Source organism: Carcharodon carcharias, chromosome 17, assembly GCF_017639515.1.
Source record: "Carcharodon carcharias isolate sCarCar2 chromosome 17, sCarCar2.pri, whole genome shotgun sequence".
Lineage (NCBI taxonomy): Eukaryota > Metazoa > Chordata > Chondrichthyes > Lamniformes > Lamnidae > Carcharodon > Carcharodon carcharias.
In genome coordinates, this window is record NC_054483.1 from 26,353,402 (window position 1) to 26,376,401 (window position 23,000).

Below are 23,000 nucleotides of genomic sequence, written 5' to 3' on the forward strand. Positions count from 1 at the left end.
TGGGACCGTGCCTGCGGTGTTGGTGAGGTTGGCAATGCAGACCCAAGTGAGGATCCTTCATCAGCTACTCCTTCTGACAGTGACACTGCGTGTACATTGTTATGTTTGGGAGTTTGCTGCCATGCACTAATTATCTATACTCTCTTGGATAGAGGCCAGTGATCCAAGAGTATATTCACTTCATCTTGTCATCATCCTCCTGGAATCTGGTGGTTGTTAGCGCCTCAACTGGCCTGTGCTATGGTCTCTTCCCCTGCAGCCTCAACTTCCTATCTCTCGTTGCCCTCAGCCCTCTTAATGCCCTCATAGCTCTCTCATCATTAGGCAAGACCTCCCCATTTTGCAGCACCAGGTTGTGTAGGATGTAGCAAGACACAGTGATCCATGAGACCCTCTGGGGAGTGAATTGGGAATGTGCGACTAGATCTGTCGAGACATTGGAATCGCATCTTCAATATGCCAATGATTTGCTCTACCAGTGTTTGTGTGGTGACATGAACATCATTGCACTTATCCTCAGATGGAGTTTGTGGCCGCCTGACAGGCGCCATCAGCCATAAGCTTTGTGGGTAGCCTATGTCGCTGAGGAGCCAACCTGGTTGTGATTTGGGCCCTTGATGTCCAGAATCTGCAATTTAGTCAAGATAGAGTAGTGGCAGCTTCCTGGGTATCTTACACATAACTGTATGATATGTTCCTGGTGGTCGCAGACATTACTTTGATTACTTTCCTGTTAACGTATTGCATTGGCTCTTGCCGGGGACTTCTTACAGCCACGTGAGTGTCGTTGATGGCACCCTGCAACTGTGGGAAACCTCAAAGAGCAGCAAATCCCAGTGCTCCGGCTGCATGGCTAGCTTGATCTCTAGCATGGTGTGTGTACACCTTGGCAAAGAAGGCTTCCGTCACCTCCTGTGAGCTCTTGTGAGTGGAAGCTTGAGAGATGCCACTAAGGTCCCCAGTGGAGCCTTGGAAGGAGCCACAAGCATACAACTTAAGGCCGTGGTGACTTTGAAAGCCACTGGCAGTGGATATCCTCCCTGTCCCCATGGTGCCAACTGCTGGAGAATGTGTCAGATGTGACCTACCGGATCTCTGGCACGCGGAGCTGTCGACGCCACTGATTTTCGCCCATGTGGAGGAATGACATGTGTCTTCTTTACACCATAGGTCTTGTGAGCCACCTGCACTCAGCGGATCTGTGAGCTTCACCCTCTGGGTGTGGAGGGGGCCCTGCTACCCCTTGCTCATCAGGGTGATGCACCTCCCTTTGCCGAGCCTGGCCCTGACGTTGCACTCTTCTCCACCTTTCCTCCTGCCTGCAGGCGATGATGAGGGCTATGTTAAATGCAACATTCATCTTCCTTACGTTATCCTTTCTGCTGGAGCATTGAAGAAAAACATGAGAAAACATCCGCCTCCAAAGCTCCTCTTCCTGTTGGTGACTGATAAATGACTGCAGTTTCAAGGAGTTAGTTTCAGTCGAGGCACCTCATCTCCAGAAAGTTCCTTGGCAGTGCAATGACAATTTTCAGGAACAGAGTATGCGCCTTACCCTGACACCCCCACCCTCCACCTTCCTATTCCAAGATCTAATGCTCTGAGATCGTTTTGGACAGGCGCTTGGTTGTGCTGCTTTTATCCCAGGCACTGGAATCTTCATCCGGTGCACTTTACGACTACATCCTTTGGAATACACATGAGGGCGAATGTTCATTGAGGGAATGCGATTATTTTAAGCGGGGCTGGGGTTTCACATCTTTGAACATTCCACCTGCAAGGTTGGGAAGTGCAGTTTCCAATGGCCTTCTGCAGTTTGTCCAGTAGCCCACTTGGTTTTGGATTTATTGTTGCACTGGGGAATTCTACGCTTGGGACAAGGGATTATTGCAAGGAGACCAATGAGTGGCATGAATTGAAATTAATCTCATATGAATGGGCTTCATGATTTTTTTTCTTTCATGGCATGTGGGCATCACTGGATAGGTCAGCATTTATTGCCCATCCCTAATTGCCCTTGAGACGGTGGTGGTGAGCTGCTTTTTGAACCACTGCAGTCCATGTGGTGTAGGTGCTGTGAGGAAGGGCATTCCAGATTCTGACCCAGCGACAGTGAAGGAACGGCGATATATTTCCAAGTCAGAATGGTGAGTGGCTTGGAGGGGAACTTCCAGGTGATGGTGTTCCCATTTGTCTGCAGCCCTTGTTTTCCTAGATGGTAGCGGTCATGGGTTTGGAAGTTGCCGTCTGAGGAACTTTGTTCCTGCAGTACATCTCGTAGATGGTACACACTGCTGCTACTGTGCGTCGGTGGCAAAGGGAGTGAATGTTTGTGCATGGGGTGCCAATTAAGTGTGCTGCTTTCTCTTGGATGGTGTTGAGTTTCTTGAGTGTTGTTGGAGCTTCATTCATCTAGGTAATTGGAGAGTATTCCATCACACGCTAGACATGTGCCTTGTAGATGGTGGACTGGCTTTGGGGAGTGAGGAGATGAGTTTCTCATCACAGGATTCCAAGCTTCTGACCTGCTCTTGTAGCCACAGTATTTATATGGCTAGTCCAATTCATCTTCTGGTCAATGGTAACCCCCAGGATGTTGATTGTGGGAGATTTAGCGATGGTAATGCCATTGAATGTCAAGGGGAGATGGTTAGATTCTCTCTTGTTAGCGATGGTTATTGCCTGAATGTTACTTGCTCCTTGTCAGCCCAAGCCTGGATATTGCCCAGGTCTTGCTGCATTTGGACATGGACTGCTTCAATATCCGAGGAGTTGCGAATGATGCTGAACATTGTGCAATCATTGCTTCTGACCTTATGATCGAAGGAATATCATTGATGAAGCAGCTAAAGATGGCTAGGCCAAGGACACCACCCTGAGGAATTCCTGCAATAATGTCCTGGAACTGAGATGATTGACCTCCAACAGCCACAATCATCATCTTTTGTGCTAGGTACGACTCTAACCAGCCGAGAATTTTCCCCTCAATTCCCATTGACTCCAGTTTTGCTCTAGCTCCTTGACGCTACACTTGGTCAAATGCTGCCTTGATGTCAAGGGCAGTCACCCTTATCTCACCTTTGGAGTTCAGCTTTTTTGTCTCTGCTTGAACCAAGGCTGTAAAGAGGTCAGGAGCTGAGTAACCCTGGCAGAACCCAAACTGAGCATCAATGAGCAGTTTATTGCTGAGTAAAAACTGCTTGATAGCACTGTTGATGACACCTCCCAACACTTTGCTGATGTTTGAGAGTAGACTGATGGGGCGGTAATTGGCCGGGTTGGACTTGTCCTGCTTTTTGTATATAGGACATATCTGGGCAATTTTCCACGTAGCCGGGTAGATGCCAATATTATAACTGTAATGGAACAGTTTGGGACTCCTGATTGCATCTATTGCTGCTAAAATGCTCCTAACATGTCTCAGCTGTGCATTCCCCCTCATTGGGGGATACAGACATCTGTTGAGTTCCCTTTAAGTTGACCCATCAGTACACTCCTCCTAGAAGCCCTATGCCCTCCCTACTAGAGTGCTTTCTACTGCTTCAAAGGTTCAGGCTGCAAGATGGTGATACTGAGGCTGTACTACTAGACCAGCTTCGACCCTCCCTGTATGACTTCCATTGACCTGGAGGAGCAAAATGTACAGTTCTCACCCCCCCCCCCCCCCCCCCCCCCCCCCCCCCCCCCAATCCAATAACTCTCAGTCCTCCACCTGTAATTCTTAATCCCATTATCGTTGTGGTGAATATCCCTGTCTTATTCCCCGCATTGTGTGAGATGGATGTACCTGTGCCCCAAGGCCCAATGCACAGTGACATATAGAGACAACCCCCATGACCCCGTTGAGTGCCCATCCCTACACTACCTGTTACTGATCTATAAGCTGCAGATGTCCCCCCTTGACTGTGACTGTGCCATCAGCAGCCCAGTATTATACCTGAAACCCCACCCCCCAGACATGTGAGGTGGTTACCAGGCCCTGCGCACCTTGCTGGGCATGACTGACAATGGAATGGCATGGCATCCCGCGCTTTCTGTACTGGAACAAGGACAATCTTTGGAAGCTCACCGATCTAAACTGAAGTGCTCCTTTATTCGGCTCTATGCCCTTTCTGGCCCTGGCTTGCTTTTGGGCTTCTACCTTAGATTCATTTCCCATTCTGGCCCCAAGGACACTTTCACTACCCCCCACCCAATCATGTGCCTGAGTGCACCCTTACCCAGTATTCCCCCCGCCCCCGCTGTAGTTAGGCCTTTGCCGTCCAGCCCCTTCCCTTGCTTCTGTCCTGTCTTCCCCACCCGCGTCCCTCCTGCAGTCAGCTCTTTGCCCTCCAGCTCATTTCAACCCAAACCCCTCCCCCAGCCTTACTGCTGGTCTGGTATATAGAGCCTTGGCTCTGAAGCCACCCTGAAATCATTGTGCTGTTGCCTGCGCAGCCTGGCACGGAGTCAGAGGAACCATGAGCGATGTGCGATGTAAGGTAGGCGAACATACCTCGAAGTCACGAGTGAAGTGCAGTTCACCAGGTGCACGTCCCTTATATCTGATTGTGAATGATGCCGGTCTAATTAGAGCTGACGTGGCCTTTTGATCCAGTGTGGGGGCATGATTCCGGCGAGCTGCCCTCACAATGATCATCCATGATATTCACATATATTCAAATACTGTTCCTGACTTGGCGCAGTGGGAAACATGCTGCCATTGAAGTCTGGAGTGGACGATCGCGACTTGTTTTCACACCGATGAAAACCTGACTTTTGTTCGTGCAATATTTTCCCCTCCCACCCACCATTACACCAGCCGCTGACAGGGGCGGAAAATCCCACCCTAAGTGTGTGTTTTCTCATTTCATGGCACTGCCATTTAATGTTTACATTTCCAAGGCTGTCACATCAGTGTTATCATTGGATTTATTCACTTTTTATTTTTATCACCCATATTTCACATAACAAACCTGGATAGAGCTGCTTTAAATACTGTAAAATAAACTTGTCTACAGCAAGTACAGAGCACAGATTTCCTTCAGAGCATAATCTGCTTCGCCACAGCATTTGTACAACTGACCATTTTAAAACAAGATGGAGTTTAATGAACTGTGAGATAAAAGTTGATGTTGCATGGAAATTGCAGTCATTTTTCTTCTTGTGAGTATGTCTTTGTATGATGTGTGCATTGCCTGCTGATAGTGGAACTCTGCAAGTTAAACATTGATCAGATCAGCTGTTAGCAAGTAGTTGCAACACCAGTGTGGCAGTTTAGACTGAAATAATCCACATCAGATTTTAAAGTGGTAGTTTTTTTTCATTGCGCAAGATCACAAAATAGTGAAGGATGAGGATCCGTCCATCCTAGATCAATCCTTGTTGCTCAATACAGTTGTTTCACAAATGTTATGACCCCAGCTGATGTCACCACTGGACAAGTCAGATCTTAGAGTGAAATGTATTTTTTTTAGAAATTTTGGAAGAAAGTTTCTGAACAAATTCACAGCAGTGCGCTAATTAACTTATAACACGAAGAATAAAATATGTACTAAAACAAGAAAAATGAACCATATTATACCAGACAAAAAGGTTGGAAAAATCTCAATACAAACAGAAGAAGATGATTCAATTTCCCAATATTCCTTTACCCAGCAATATCTTTAAAGACATAAAAATGAGTGAAGAGCTACCTCAAGCTTGACACAAAGGCTCCTTGCTTACAACTGGCACATGTGCAAATGGTATGCTTCCGGTGAATTGTTGAGCATTCACTCGATGCTTCTCATCCAACTCGTATCACTCCTGAGACACCCAAAAATAACTGCACTTTAAACTCAAACAAAAACAAAAAATGCTGGAAAAATTCAGCAGGTCTGACAGCATCTTTGGAGAGAAAGACAGAGTTAATGTTTCGAGTCTTTATGACTCTTCAAAGCTCAAGGGAAGTAGAAATGTGGTGAAACATATACTGTTTAAGGGAAGTGGAACAGGTGAAGCAGGATAGAAGGCCAGTGATAAGTGGAGGCAAAGGAGTGATTGCGAAAGATGTCATAAACAAAAGTCAAAGGGTTGTTAATAGTGGTGGTACTGGCTAAAGGAGGTGTTAATGGTGACATTAAGATTGGAAAGTAGAATGTGATAATGGCCGGACCAGGGTAAGCACACTTGCAAGTGACAGATGTCTCTAATAGGGGTGGGGAGAGGGGACGGTGGTAGGAGAAAAGATTGAAAAGGCTAAAAGCTGGGGATAAAACAATGAATAAAAATGGAAATACATTTTAAAAGTAATGTTAATGAAAATAAGTGGGAAAAAATATATACATAAATAAATAAAAATTTAAAAATAAAAATGAATATAGAGAAAAGGGGGGGGGGATCAAAAAGGGATGGGGATGAAGGAGAGAGTTCATGGTCTGAAGTTGTTGAACTCAATGTTAAGTCCGGAAGGCTGTAAAATACCTTTAAACTTTAAACTCTCTGTTTCGGTAGCAACACTGCCAAACTGATCAGGTACTGAGTCCATTAACTGACTCTTCAGTTAACCCCTGTCCCACAAGCCTTATACTTTTCTCAGAGAGCTGAAAAATCCTTGGCTGGGATTTTCCATGCCTCGTGGCGTCGGGCATGTTCGGTGGTGCGAGTGGACATTATGACGAGAAGGTCAAAAATAGGCTTCACAACATTATGAAACCAGTTTGCTCAGCCCGTCGATGGTGGACCGCGTTCCCCGCCATCGGACGTCAGAAACCTCATTGTAATACATCTGCATATCATTATAAGGCTAGCCCGCCAGACTGTTTCCCTCCCCCAATTGGATCATCTGCCATGTCAGCAGGAAAACACGGCAGTGCAGAACATGACTTGATAACTGTGACATGCAGAAGTTGGGACTTAGCACCAGCGCTTTGCTCACATCGTGGACATCTGAGGAGCAGAAGATGCTGGAGCCTGACACCAACGGGATCCTGGAGGAAGGTCCATGGCATGCTGGGTGGATTCTCAAGTACATGGCTCTGCTGCGAAACAACTCATGGAAGTTGGAAAATTACCGTTGATGCTCACATTGGATGATGGTCGAGGGGTTGGGAGAGGAAGGTCTGGGATCGACTAGGCGAGGAATAAGTGTCAGGGTTGAGGTTGGGAGGGGGGAATGAAGGTGTCACAGGGTGGTGAGGAAAAGGGTTATAGCTGGTAGATCACGGAGGGGAGATGGAAGGTGATGCCAGAGGATCAACTGTGATGGGGGAAAGGAAATGGGTGGCTGGGGGAAGGGAAAAGATGGGGGAGTGGATGAAAAACCAAATCGAGTCCATGCTGCCCAAATCAAAAGTGAAACAACCGTCATGATGGGTGAGATCAGGTGCTGCATGGGAGTGTGATCATTGGGTGGGTGGAGATGCATGTCAGCTCAGATGGACAACTGAAAGCGAACCCCAGCAGGCAGCATTCCAAATTCTCAGGACATTGAGGTATGATACTTGAAGGATCCGCGTGCGTGGGAGAGTGCTTGCACGAGACTCCAAAAGGCCCTGACACACACACGCACCTCTCCATCCAGAATCACTCGTTGGCCAGCTACTCCTTCTGTAGTGATGGAGGACAAGGATAAGGGGCTCACAGGCAAAGGAGACTCGGAGGGAGAGGATAGCCTCTGAGATTCCTGAGTGTGGGCCGATTGGCCTAATTTCTGCTCCTATGTCTTATGGCCTTATAGGAGTATATAATGTATAGGGGAGAACTTAAAAAAATTAGGAGAACAAAAAGGGGGCATGAAAAATGTTATAAAAAAAAACCGAGATAGATAGGTTCTTGATTGGTTTGGAGATCAAAGGTTACGGGGAGAAGGTGGGAGAATGGGGTTGAGAAACTTATCAGCCATGATTGAATGGCAGAGCAGACTCGATGGGCCGATTGGCCTAGTTTCTGCTCCTATGTCTTATAGTCTTATGGATGACCCAAGGATGTCCAGCTGCCTCTCCTCCTCATCTTCGGGTGCCCTGGGGTCCTGCCCGACTCCTTAAGGGGAAGAAGCGCATGGAGTGACATCGATGTGCCCCATTTTCCTCTCACATTGTTATTGCAGGAATTAACCCATGGTTCCCACGAAGGAGTGCAGGCCTGCACACATCTCCACGTTCTGTTGCACCAGGGTCTCCATGGCATCCGTCATCCTCCACATGGAGACCTCCATACACACACATGTGGGTACCACTTCATCAGAGAGCAAGTGGATGCACTCCTCTGACTCGTATGCCAACCTGCTAAGGGCTTTCAACAGCTTTGACCTTCTGCTGACTCTCCATGATGAGTTGGAAGGCCAAATGTAGAGGCTCATCATCTGACTTGGACCTCATAGATGCCTGATCCCCAGCAGTCCTCCGAGTGCTGGGGAGCTCGCACGAACCTGTCTCCTGCTGCTGCGGACATGTGTCCATGCGGTGACTTCCACATTGTGAACCCGAGCCTGCTCTAGGTCTAGGTTCCACCAAGCTGTGTGTCTCTGCATTGGTGCAGTGTCTTGGTGAGCTCTGTGACGGGTCTTCCAGGCTGCTTATTTCCAACCTTTCAATAGAGGAGGCATCCCCTTGGCTGGAGTTGAGGACGTAGATGGAGCTGAGGGACTGGCTGGCTGAGGGGTCAGGTTACTTGGCAAAGCTCCCTGTGAACTGAAGTAGAGATAATTAGTGCATGGCAGCAAAGTCATAAGCAGGAGAGAAAGCATTCACATTTAAGCTGAGGGAGAGATGATGTGGTACAGGATCCTTACGAAGGTGTTCACTGCCAACCTCATGGCCCTAGTCTTCACCACTCAGCATGATGGCACACTCCTCAAAGTGACTGAGGGACCTAATGTGGGCCATACCAGCCCCAGTCTGGGACCACTCCCTGCTCATGTGAGCAGGCTTCTCCTGCATGAAAACGGATGATGAGAGTGTGAGCAGGACATATGGCACTGTTTGGAATGTTTGTGTGGTGAGTGGAGCCATGGACAGGATGGAGACATGAGTTCGTTAGGGTTTGAGCCCAATGGAGATGTAATGGTGTGTGTGTGAGAGTTAGTGGTGTTGTCCCTTGAGTTGTAAGATCCCTGTGGATGTGTGATTGGTTTGTGAGTGTGTGAGTTCAGAGTGATGAGAAGAGTGAATTACCTCATCAGAACGGGTGAGACCATTCATCCTGTAGCCGCACTGGGTGGCTGTCCTCTTGTGCAGGGTATTGACGCTGACCACCACTGCCACCGCCTCCCAAGCCAAATTAGTGAGGTCGCTGTCCATCCTGCAGCCAGAGCGGGTTGGAGGACAACACGGTGAACCTCCACTGCATCCAAAAGACGCTGGAGGGGCGTGTCATTGAACCTGGGAACTGCAATCTTTTTGCCTTTAAGGGGCATGTCTCCTTTGCAACAGTTGTGGGCTGAAAGCACTGAGATGTGTGCGTGCTGCTGGACTTTAAATATGGCGCCCGGTGTGATGAAGCGGCGAGGTGATGGCGCGGTAGAGGAATGAGAGTCTGCCCATCGTGGAAACTCCGTGTTTCCCGGGAATGCAGAATTAATGTGGCAGGTTTGAGACAATATGGTGTTGAGAATAGTTGCAGCCGCTGGGTAGAACGTGGTTTTTATCCGCCCGCTGTCGAACTTCGTGCAAGTCTGGAACAATTCCACCTCTTGTCTTCACCCTTTAACACACACTGAACTCTTGCTTGTCTTTCTCTGTGTCACTTGACCACTGTTGCAAGGCAACAGCCAATCTTTTCTAGTTTGTGTTTTTTTTCCAAAATCACTAAACCCCTTTTTAACCCACCTCTTTAACTTCAGGGGTTGTATAAACCAAACCCAAAAGACTGACCTTTCAACCACAGGTCCACCCAGACTTCTCAGCACAAAGGCTGAGAACCAAAAATGACGCTGAAACCATTTTACCTTTCTTAATACACAAATATATATATTCAACAAAAATTATACATTGTTCCGAACACAAATGATCCCAGTGTTTTTTTTTTCCTTTATTGCTACATGTGGATGTCTATTCCAAATTTTGATCACCCTACATGAAGATGAATTTCCCAAGATGAGTCTTAAATTTACCTTTCCCTCCCCTCAGTCAGTGTTGCTTTGTTTTATTCCTGCAATTTAAAATAAGATTCCAGATCTTTCTTTTCTATTGCCATAATTATCTTTCCTAAATGCGCATGATACTGGATCTTTAGGATTCTTCAGAAATCCGTGTTGAGGTTAAAGCTATTGAGAACAGTCATAATTGATATTTTTAAAACAGACTTTAGATCATTTTAGTTTGTAGTTGTTTCCTGCTGTAAATAAGACAGGAAGCAAATTGACAACATACTAAGTTTTCCTGAGAGCTTCCAGTAACATTGTTTGTGATTAGTGTTACCTATGCATTTTGTGCAGACGATTAGATATGAAGGTTTCTCAATTTATGTTTTTCAAAGTGGCTGCTTGAAAAGAATGTCAGAGTGCTTGCCAGCCAATGTACTCCTGATTGAGTATATTTCCATAGCAGTGGTTTCCACTACATTAGCTACATGGCATGAATTCAGAATCCATGAGCTGCATTTTACCTATGTCAGCGGGCCGGACGGGAGCAGGCGGGAGAGGGCGTGGAACTGATTGCTGCCTTCCATCGGCTGCACGCTGCCATTTTACATGGGCTGGCCAATTAAGGCCCGCCCAGCGTAACGGGCAGCCAGTAGCGCTCAGAGCGACCTGTGCAAGCGGGGGGAGGAGGGAGAGTTGGGGCCTGCGCTTTTTCACGAATGCGCGCAAAAGAGCGCAGCAATTTCCCTGAGGCATGGAGCTGCCTCAGGGAAATTAAGTTGTTGAAGAAAATTTTGTTATAAATAAAAAATTATCTGAACATGTCCCCTCATGTGACAGTGTCACATGAGCTGGGACAAGTTTGTCAAGTTCACCAAATTTATTTATTAATTTTATAAAACCTTCAGGAAACATCTCCCGCCTGTGGATGAGGTTTCCTGGAAAATGCGAAGGCTGCTTGGGCTCTCCGGCTGCCCGCCAATCTTAAGGTTGGACGGGCAGTGGTGTTAATGATCTTAATGACTTTATTAATTGCTATAATAGGCCTTTGACAGTACGGCGGGCGCGTGCCTGCCGAACACAATATTGGAATGACGCACGATGATGTCGGGACGTCGTGTCGGGCCCACCCCGCATGCCGACAGCAATATTCTGGCCCATTTGTTCCTATTATCTTTTCTGATTTTTGGGTCAAAATGAGTAATCACCACAGTCATTTGGCATGCAGCTGAGTATTCAGATTCACATGGCATACATATGTAAATTGTAAGCTTTCTGTGCATTTATTGCAAAAATGGTAAGAGGAAAAGTAGAGCGTGCAAGTGTTTTGTTATCGTTGTGAGGGTTTGGCAGATTTCCTACTTCTCTGCTCACCAACCACCCCTTCATTCTAATAAAGGATGGGAGAAAATCACAAAGCAGGGAACAATGGAACAGAAAATTCCAGCCCTGGTCTAACTTCTGTTGCCACCAACAATAACCACTTAGAGCACAGCTGGCCATGAAGTCAGTCGAGCCCCACTAAAGATGCTCAAGCTACTTTAAGAGGTAAAACACTAAGGAACTGACATTCAGAGTGACAGAGTGGTACTGAGGATGCCTACTACTGGCCAAGACCCCTAGCAACACTGAGTAGGCAGATGTCCTGCTGAATTTATCACCATAACCTGATTAGAAGTATTCTACTCTTCCTGCTTGACAGACAGATTGAGAGGCTGGGTCAGACAACCTACCTCTACAAGAAAGCAACCAGGAATAAATCCAGGCATTAAGAAGATTAGGGGTGGTGTAGGGCTTGGATTGGAGTGTAGGGCTCAGATTGGAGTGGAGGGAGGGAGGGAGAGATTGTGGGTTGGAGGACCAGGATCATGATGGATGGAGAGATCAAATCATGACAGGTTTGCTTGTCATGCCACAGGGAAGCATTCCTATTTCTGGCCCACAAGCAGTGCTGGAAAAGCAATTAGCTGCTTTGTCTGAGTTGGCAGCTCCCTCCCCCACTTTGGCTGAGGGTTTCGAGATGGCTGGGAAACCTGGCCTACAGTTGTTAAGTTCAAATGGATGTGAAGATCTGACATGTGCAGCCTCAGTAACATACTAAAAGCACTGATTCACCTCGCTGGAGTGCAAGTTATTCTTCAACATAACTGCAACAAATTGACTTTGTCTTGCTGGAAATGGTAAGGAGAGAGGCATTTGTGGTTTGCAGTTTGAAAAACCCAAACTACAGTAAAATCTTGATTGTCCGGCATGCACGGGGAATGGGTGGTGTCAGTTAATTAAAGATGCCAGTTAACGGAGAGTACCATTTACCAATGGAGCACACGTGTAGTAGTAACCCATGAAGTAAAGAATAGTATTCTTTTTACTTGTAAATCTTGAACAGTACATTAAAACATAAAGTATAAAAGAAACAGCATACAGATACAGGTTCCAGATAACTTCCCAATTGCTTTCAGTTGGTAAAGTGACGATTCGTATGCGGGGTACATCAGAAATTCCAGTTGGTAGAGTGCCGGATCTCACAAAGTTTACTGTATTCATTTAATTTAAGAGTTTAATTTAAAAAACAAAAAGTGTATGACGCTAAAATTTTTACAGAGTTTGTCAATCACCTTTCTGGTCCAAGTGTTGATGTATCTCAGAACCTTCCTGGCTCTGGAGATAAATAATTTGTTAGGTCAATCCAATTTGTGTGAAAAAAAAAGCAATGGCTTAGAATGTTGGTAACATGAGACAATGCACACTGAAACCATTTGCATGGCGTTCTTCTTTCAATTTTATAGGAGGCATTAACCTGTTGAAATATTTAGCATAATATATTTCTTTAAGTAGTGAACTCAGGAATAGTATATGAACATTCAGTGGGATAATATTGCAAGCAATAATTTCCAGATCTATATTACTCAGTTTTGATTTATATCTTCGACAGGTCATGGTTCACTGACTTTGTCGGATTATTGTCATCTCTTTTAACAGGAAATAGACTTTTAATTGATCCAGTTGGAATCTGTCAATCAAGTTATACCTTTACAGGTCATGTCATCCATCACAATGTTTAACTCCCCTCATAACATAACTGTAAGGTGAATTAATATTGTTGCAAGGGCAATGTAATTAGAACTCAACAAACCAGACTCATTTTTATCTTCAGCGCTATTTCAAATTACAAATGAATGCTCTGGAACTTGGAAATTAAACTGCGGGGAAAGATATTGTGGAAGCGCTATCAGTGCAGCTGAACAATTTAGTATTAAGTTTGCAGACTTCATTCGTTTTAACACATTGCATACAGCACTGTCTGGGCAATCAGCCAGTCTGCTCCCACATGTCAACCAGTGCTGCTTTGTAACAGCTTGCAGAGAATTGTGTGCAGAGTTCAGGAATGACTTGCACTTCAGTTCTTTCTCACTGCTTTTTCGTCCTTTCTTAGAAGCATGACCCTCCATTTTGACTTCAAAACTGTATTACCTGTATATTTGCTCTTGAGACAGGGGCAATGAATTAGCCTTATTAGTTTGCCTATCTGACAAAGGTACATTTATTGTCCATCCCCAGTTGTAATATGGTGGTCTTTTTTCCTGAGCCACTGCAGTCCTTGAGCTGATGGCGCTGCAATTTGTAAGCTTGTGAGTTTCAAGTTTTGACCCAGTGGCTCTGAAGGAATGACGGTAAATGTTTAAGGAAGGGCAGTGTATGAGTTGGAAAGCAATTTGGAGGTACTATTGTTCGCTTGACACTGATACCTCTTGTCTTTCTCAGTGGTTCGTGGAAGTCAGGAAGCTGAAGGATGGTATTGGGGAAGCTTGTTTGAGTTGCCACAGTGCTTTCTATAGCCAGTGGATGCTGTAGCCACTTTGCTGGTAACGTCATGATCAGCTGGCTTGGTGATCAGGTAGCCTCTCCTATTCCAGATAATGTTGGCTGTTGTGGCTGTACCTATCAAATCTTCCATCACACCACTAACTTGAGCCTCATAGATGGTGAAAAGGCTCCAAGCAACCCGGAATGAGCCTTTCTTCAAGATGTGCTCAGCTTCTGCCCATAGTTTTATTCTAAATATTTGTAATTTCACTGAATAATACCTGTGCACCTACAAGAAAGAAGATTAAATGAAAGAAGTTCAGAACAGAGGACACGGAGTTGTAAAGGAGCTCACTTCCATAGTTAGTGGTTTGGACAAAAACCACAACATCATTCAAGATTACATAAGTGGGTGAAGGTCAAAGTATTGGAGGGATACAGGAAAGCGTGAGATAATGTGCTTTGAACTGTGCTCAGATGGAGAGGAAATGCTGACAAGCACTGGTTTGGCTAATGGTATTTCTCTATGTTGTAGCTACAGTAAACAAATATCCCTGCATTTCTAAAAATAATACCTGATATTGTTCCAAAGAATAAAATGTCATCTTTTTAGAAATTTCTTTCATGCTCCTCAGTTAATGTTTTAATTTGAAGGCCAAGAAATCTGTTCACAATTTTATTCCACAGACAAAACTTGTCAACACACTTCAACATCTCCATTCCGGAAATCTATTGTTCAGAAGAGCCAGTTGTCCAGAAATTATTTGAGGAGACCCAAGCATTCCCACGCGTCATTGGCATCATTTTAGTACAGTTCTTTGGGGACAGAAACATGGATTAGTAAAATATTTTTTATTTTTGCTTTACAATGTTTATGTACTGTTTTAGTTCATTCGTTGTCACCATAGACTAAGTGAGTCCTTTGATAATGTCTTGCTTATTCTCTGGCTTTCTTCATACCTCCCTCAGTCCATGTCTCAATCTTATTTACCATCAATTTTTCTTCTTCCTTTTCTATTTTTACCCTCCATTTCTCCTTCAGTTGTTGCCTGGACAAAGCTGTTGGGCCTTTGTTTTCAATGTGCATACTACTGGCTATCTTTCTCTCTCTAACTGCACTTAGCAACTCTTGATTCCTGAACTTCTGCTCTTGATCTACACATTCATTTGTCTTTCTGTCCATCCAGTTGATTCTGAGCATCCTCTGTCATGCCAACATTTCTTTAGAGGATAGCTGTTGCATACTAAGAGTGCAAGCAACACTGCACACTAGTGATTGTACTAGACTTTTTTTTCAGCTCCATGCTTTTGGACTTGCAGAGCCTAATTCAGTCACTGGTCACGTCTCTAACTAATCTAACCTGGATTTCATTTTTGGATGTAACTTTGGTGTTTATCATCAAACCAAGGTCGTTGAATTTGTCCACTGCCTCTGTGTTGGTGCTTGTCATTTTGAGCCATAACATTGGTCTTAGCCTCAATTATATTCAGTCCAAAAGACTCACCATGTCTTTTGACTAGACCTGCCATAGTCTTGAGCTCTTCCTTTATTCAAACTTGGAATGTGGTGTTGTCTAGATACCTGAGATTCTACATGCTACAAAATATCACTCTTCATATTTCAGGTAAATATTTATATCTCCGCTGTTTATCAGTTCACAAACTTGTGGTTAATCATTCTAACATCATTCTATAATACAGAAAATTTTGAAATCCAGAAATGACTTGGTTCCAAACATTCCGGACTGGAGAGCTTACAGTGTAATCGCAGGTGAAGGGATGTTGTTCAGATGCAGTGGGTTACTACTCCTTTATGTCAAGAGAATCCAAACTACTGAACAAATTCTTTCTCCTTAGAACTCTGCCGACATCAGCCAAGTGAATTTCGAATTGTGGTCCTGAGCTAAATGTACAGTATTCAGATGTGATTTTATATATTTTTTTTGCAATATATGCGGTGAAATTATCAGCACATAGCTATTTAAAAATTCTGTACCGCTCGACACTAACTTTTAAGCTGATTACTGCAAAAAAACAGAGTAAATGTAATACAAATTTGAGAGAGTTGATGTGCTTGATAAATATATCTAATTTTAAAAAAATAAGTTGTGTGATTGCTTTCTCAGTAAAGGACCCCTTAATGTGAAAATGTTGGTATTTATGACTTTAATTTTGTTTCATTGCATTACAGAGTACAGGCCACCCACCCCACCATCTGGTACAGGGTACCACCGCTACCAGTTCTGCCTTTACGAGCAGCCAGACGATAGAATAATCTCACTGAATAAACAGGAAACTAAATCCTTGGGTAAGATGACAAAAAATTAACTGGGGGACAGCATTTCTTTTCTCAGCAGTTTGGTTTTAACAATCATTTTCTTTCTTTAATATCTTCACCAATTCAAAATATTGATATATAATCTCTTTACTGATCTCATACAGATGCACATACAAGTATGTTTTACTGTTCTGACAGGATCTTCATGAAATAGTAGGGCAGCTTAGCTGCGACATGAACTCTGATTGGCAAGCTGACACTCAACCCTTCTGGCACTTTTATGTTGCACTGATGCAATAACAAACAAACATACATGTTAATGAGGCAGTGCAATTGTGTCTGGAGGCTCTTAGAGCAACATCATAGGATGGAATTGCACCTAACCTCTGTAAAGAGGAGAGAAGTTCAATATAGTTTTTGTTCATCAGGCTAAGTCAGTGTCTTGCATTTACCTTATGGATAGGGTACCTAAGAAAAGAATCATGCTTTAGATAGTTGCACTTTGTCCTCACTAACATGTTTCACCTGAGGATTGCATTGGTCCTGGAATGAATATTAAATGCAAGTTTATAATTGGGAGTAAGAAATGTCCCATTGGTGATAACCTCTATCAATTATACTCTGAAGTTCTAGGTGACTTATCGTATTTGTCCAAGCCTGACTAAGTTAACCTAACACCTTTATATAGATGTCTATGACATCTTTGGCAATCTCTTCTTGGCCTCCACCTATCACTGCCCCCCTATCGAGCCCTACCTGTCCCACCCACCCTCCTCTACCAGTTTATATTTCATCTCATTTCTATATGTCTTAGTTCTAATGAAGGGTCATACGGATTCAAAACGTCAACTGTATCCCTCTCTGCAGATGCTGTCAGACCTGCTGAGTTTTTCCAGTTATTTTTGTTTTTGTTCTAGATTTCCAGCATCCGCAGTATTTTGCTTTTACCTTTATATGGTGATTAATTTAGCATACCTGACATTCACAATAGCTCACACAAGATCAAAGTAGCTCCCTTCAAAGTTAAACTTGAACAAGGATGTCTGGATTTTATCTTATTTTCATGAAAAATGTGTGGATATGAAATTGTTATTATTTATGGACTTTTATAGTTGTTCGGTAGTAATATTGTAAGGGTTAGGCATCCAAATTGTAGAACAAATAACTAATAATTATTTGAACTACCATCAAGCTTATGTGGTACTGTATTAAATCACCATAATAATGAGGCACATGATCTCAATTTCTGGGAAACAGTTTACAAATTTCTCATAGCCATGTTTGCTTTATGCAACAGTATGCTGTCAATGCATTAAGAATAGATTGGACTTCAGGCTCTGATTTTAAAATGTTTATGTCTTTTCACTAAACTCACATGTCATATGTCACTGGACTAGTATTCGAGAGGCCCAGGAAAAATGCTCTGGGGACAGAGGTTCCAATCCCACCATGGCTGGTGGAATTTGAATTCAATTAAGAAAATCTGAAATTAAAATCTAGTGTAATGTTGACCACCAAACCATTGTCGAATGTTGTAACAACCTATCTAGTTCACTAACATCCTTTCGGGAAGGAACTCTGCCGTCCTTACCTGATCTGGTCTACATGTGACTCCAGACCCACAGCAATATGGTTGACTCTTAAATACCCTCTGAAATGGCCTAGCAAGCCACACAGTTGCGTCAAACCACTATGAAGTCCAAAAGGAATGAAACCAGTTGGACCGCCTGGCACTGGAAACCACAACAGCACACCTAGCCCTGCCGGACCCTACAAAGTCCTCCTTACTAACATCTGGGGGCTTGTGCCAAAACTGGGAGAGCTGTGCTACAGACTAGTCAAGCAATAGCCTGACATAGTCATACTGACGGAATCTACCTTTCATACAATGTACCAGACACCACCATCACCATTCCTGGGTATTTCCTGTCTCACCAACAAGTCAGACCCACCAGAGGTGGCAGCACAGTGGTATACAGTTGGGAGGGAGTTGCCGTTGGAGTCCTCAACATCGACTCTGGTCCCCATGAAGTATCATGGCATCAGGTCAAATATGGGCAAGGAAACCTCCTGCTGGTTACCACCTACAGTCCCCCTCAGCTGATGAATCAGTACTCCACCATGTTGAACAGCACTTAGAGGAAGCACTGAGGGTGCAGATACTCTGGGTGGACACTTCAATATCCATCACAAAGAGTGGCTTGGTAGCAGCACTACTGACTGAGCTGGCCAAGCTCTAAAGGACATTGCTGCTAGACTGGGACTTTGGCAGATGGTGAGCAAACCAACAAGAGAAAAATCCTACTTGACCTCGTCCTCACCAATCTACCTGTCACAATTGCATTTGTTCATGACGGTATTTGTAGGAGTGTTGACCACATAGTCCTTGTGGAGGCGAAGCCCCGTCTTCATATTGAGGATACCCTCTATAGTGTTGTGTGGCACTACCACTTTGCTAAGTGGGATAGATTTTAAACAGATCTAGCACCTCAAGACTGGGTCTCCATGCGGCACTGTGAGCCATCAGTAGCAGTAGAATTGTATACAATCACAATCTGTAACCTCATGGCCCAGTATATCTCCCACTCTACCATTACCATCAAGCCAGGGAATTGACCTTGGTTCAATGAAGAGAGCTTGAGGGCATGCCAGGAGCAGCACCAGACATACTAAAAATGAGGTGTCAACTTGGTGAACCAACAGCACAGCACTACTTGCATGCCAAACAGCCGAAGCAGCATAATATAGACAGAATGAAGCAATCCCACAACCAACAGATCAGATCTCAGTTTTGCAGTCCTGCCACATCCTGTCATGAATGGTGGTGAATAATTCGACAGCTCAATGAAGGAGGAAGCTCCACAAATAACCCCATCCTCATTGATGGGGGAGTCCAGCACATCAGTGCAAAAGACGAAGCTAAAGCATTTGCAGCCACCTTGAGCCAGAAGTGTTGCGTGGATGACCCATCGCATCCTTCTCCGAAGGTCCCCAGCATCACAGATGCTAATCTTCAGCAAATTTGATTCACTCCATGCAGGCAGGGACCCTCCAGGTCTCGGCCCTACGGAAGGCACCCATCAAGGTCATCACAGGGCGTAGCAGTCAGCAGGCTGCCTCCACCTTCGCTGTAGATGTCTGGGGAGCACCAAGATGCAGCAGTGGGTTTAGGAATGTTAAGAAGATGTACTTGCACAGCCATTAACATAGAGCACTGCCCTCAGCCAGACAGGAGTCAGACATTCACAGAGGCTATGTGAAGATCTGTAGAGTGTCCTCACTGCATGCTGTCATTATTCTCCTGCAACTGAGTGACGATTAGGGCCTCCACTGCGTCCCCATGACAGGAGCTTTATCACAAAGCACTGCCATAAGCCAGACTGGAGTCAAATGTTCATAGCTGCAATCTTAGGATCTTCTGGTGTCTCCTTACTGCATGTCGTCATCATCCTCCACAAATCTAGCCGCTATAAGGGCCTCCCAAGCTTGTCTCCTCGTCTGGCCAGTGCGAGGCCTCACCACCACCATCACCACCTTTGAGGACCACCTGACCCTCACCACCGTCGATGGCCTCCTCATCGGAGATCTCCAGCTCCTGCATCTTCTCCCCAGCCAACTCCTCTTCCTGTTGCAGTGCCAGGTTGTAAAAGGCGCAGCAGGTGATAATGATGCGTGACACCCTCTGCGGACTATATTGCAGGACTCTACCAGACCGGCCCAGGCACCAGAACCTCAATTTCAGCATCCCGATGGTTTGTGCCACCAAGTTGCGAGTTGCAGCATGAGCCTCATTATAGCTTCGCTCTGCTGCAGGCTGAGACCGCCACACAGGTGTCATCAGCCACAGTGTCTGCAGATAGCCCTTGTCCCCAAGGAGCCATCCCTGCAGCCTCTGTGGACCACAGAAGACATCAGGGATCTGTGACCGACTGAGAATGTAGGAGTGGTGCACACTTCCTGGAAACAATGCACAGACCATCAGGATGCATTTCTAGTTGTCATACACCAGCTGCACATTGAGTGAATGGAAGACTTTGCAGTTGGCATAGTTGATTGCGTGTTGCAACGGAAATCTGAGCACCACATGAGTGCAGTCGATAGCACTCTGTATCTGTGGGAAACCCGAGATCTGGGCGAATCCAATCACTCTTGCATCCTGGCTCTCCTAGTCCCGGGCGAAATGCACAAAGTTGTATGCCCTTGTGAAGATGGCATCCGTGACCTCATGGATGCATTTGTGGGTGGAGGCTTATGATATCCCACAGAAGTCACCTGTGGAACCCTGAAAGGAACCACTGGCATAGAAATTGAGTGCCGTTGTCACTTTCACGGCCACTGGCATTGGATGCCCTCCATTTCCATGTGGTGCCAAATCCTGCAGCAACTGGCAGATGTGACCAACCAGTTCCCTAGATATGCGCAGTCTTTGGCGACGCTGGTTCTCAGTCATCTGCAGGAATGAAAGGCAGCTTTTATAGACCGGGTCTAGCTAGGCGCTGACCAGCAACAACTCGTTATGGCTCTTCAGAGCCACACAGCTAGTTCACTAAGTTCCATGATCCTGATGTACTCCTCTTGCAGGATGAAAGAGAGAGACACATGGGTTAGCATGGGTGTACTAAGAACCTCTCTTGGTTAAGCTTGAGGGCCCCTTAACACACCCCGGAGAGTGCTGGCCACCACTTGGTTGGCCAGAGATCAGTGCGCTGCATGGCCGCTCAAAACCCCACCTTCCTCCGCCTCACCCCACCTGACCAATTGGTGGCAGCTTTGCCCATTGGACTGCATGCTGTGCTCTGAGCTCAGGCGCAGGCATTCTCCTAACTCGGACGCAAGGCTGCACTGTTAGCTTGAACCATGGGGGAGACTGGTCCAAACTGGTGTGATCACATTGCACATGGCTGTGAGTGCCTCCACCAGTGACTGCTCCATGGCCAGCTTTAGCAAGGAGATTGTACAACGTGCTCAGTCATCCAACTGTTCTGCAGTCCAATAAAATGCTCATTAGTTTGCAGTCTATGCCCGAGGGGTGAAAAGTTCTGGAGTACTTGGTGGCACCTTGATGTCTCTGCATTGTTTGAGTGGGCAGATAAGCTAGAAATCTAACTCCAATCAATGTGGCTACACCTGAACTGTCTCTGCTGCAGAGGAATGGTCACTTTATACAAGGTGTCCCTAATGTGTGGCCGCTTCCCTTGCCCACCCCGCCCCACCCCACACTGCACATGCTTGTGCCCTACCTTTAACTGCAGGGCTGCCTTTTCCCCACTCCCCAAAGTCGCCTCAATTGCAGGGCAGCTTTGATCCCCTGCCCCCCCCTTCAAAGACCCCTCAGCCACAGGTCAGCCTTCTTCCCTAGCCAACTCCAATCACACTGACGCGGGCGGACAATCCATCAGGGGATTAGTCCGGCGGGGTAGCCTTTCAATGATATACTGATGTATTACAATGAGGTTTCCGATGTTGGATGGCAGGGAATGTGACCTGCCATTGATGGGCTGAGCGGACAACCGCAAACTGGTTTCACGGCGTTGTGAAACCGATTTTTGGCCATGCCAGGTTGTCCGCTCACACCACCAAACACGCCCAATGCAAACAGGCACGGACAATTCCGCCCAAAGGCTTCCCAAATGCCAGGACTTCAACATAGATGGCACCCCGTTCAACAACTAATGACTCAAAGCGAATTCCAAATGCTGGATAAACATCCCTTTTGAAGTCATTGTGGAGAAGGAAAGTCACATGACTCAAGCCTCTGGCCTGATATGCCATTTCTGGTCTTCACAGCCAGTCTGCTGTTTTAACATCAACTGGACACAACTCCAGCAGCCAGGCTGGGTGAGCAGTCTCAACTCCACAAAACCTGATTAACTCTAAAAGTCTCTGATCAACACTGCCAAGAGGCTGAAACACTGAAAAGTTCATCGTGCAGCCACGTCAGTGGCTTCAATGATTTTCATATCGTTTCACCAGCCAGAAACACATCAGAACAGAACCCCACGATGAAGAAAACATCTTCTGGACTCTGGCTTTGGAATGTGGAACTTAGATGAACTAATATTCTTTTTTTGTGGTTTTTATACTGCATACCTCCTTTTCTCTGTCAACTGAACTCAGGAGGTGAGGTGAGAGTGACTGCTCCTGACATCAAGGCATCATTTGGTCAAATGTGGCATTAAGGACCCCCAGTAAAACTGAAGTCAGTGGGAATCAGGAGGAAAACTCTCCACTGGTTGGAGTCTTACCTAAAAGGAAGATGGTTGTCATTGTTGGAGGTCAATCATGTCAGTCTTGGGACATGGCGGTAGGAGTTCTTCTGGGCACTGTCTTAGGCCCAACCATCTTCTACTGTTTCATCAATGATCTTCCCTCCGTCATAAGGTCAGAAGTGGGGATGTTTGCTGATGATTGCACAATATTCAGCATCATTCATGTCACTTCAGATACTGAAACAGTCCATGTCCACATGCAGCAAGACCTGGACAACATCCAGACTTGGCTGATTATTGGCACATAACGTTCGTGCCACACAAGTGCCAGGCAATGACCATTTCCAACAAGAGAGAATCTAACCATCGCCCCTTGACGTTCGGTGGCATTACCATCGCTGAATTCCCCCACTATCAACATTCTGGGGGTTACCTTTGACTAGAAACTGAACTGGACTAGCTATATAAAGACTGTGGCTACAAGAGCAGGTCAGAGGCTGGGAATTCTGTGGAGAGTAACTCACCTCCTTACTCCCAAAGCCGGTCCACCATCTACAAGGCACAAGTCAGGAGTGTGATGGAATACTCTGTTCTAGCCTGGATGAGCACAACTTCAACAACACTCGAGAAACTTGACACCTTCCAGGACAACGCAGCCCGCTTGATT

The 23,000-nt window shown here is 45.5% G+C and overlaps 1 protein-coding gene across 1 annotated transcript in view; it reads left to right on the forward strand.

Annotated features, from left to right (window-relative positions):
- LOC121290046 (phosphatidylethanolamine-binding protein 4) overlaps positions 1-23,000 on the forward strand; it is a 511,444-nt gene that overhangs the window by 387,145 nt on the left and 101,299 nt on the right. The window contains exon 6 of the mRNA XM_041210194.1: positions 16,038-16,154. Coding sequence (XP_041066128.1) covers positions 16,038-16,154 — 117 coding nt within the window. The remainder of the gene's footprint in view (positions 1-16,037; positions 16,155-23,000) is intronic.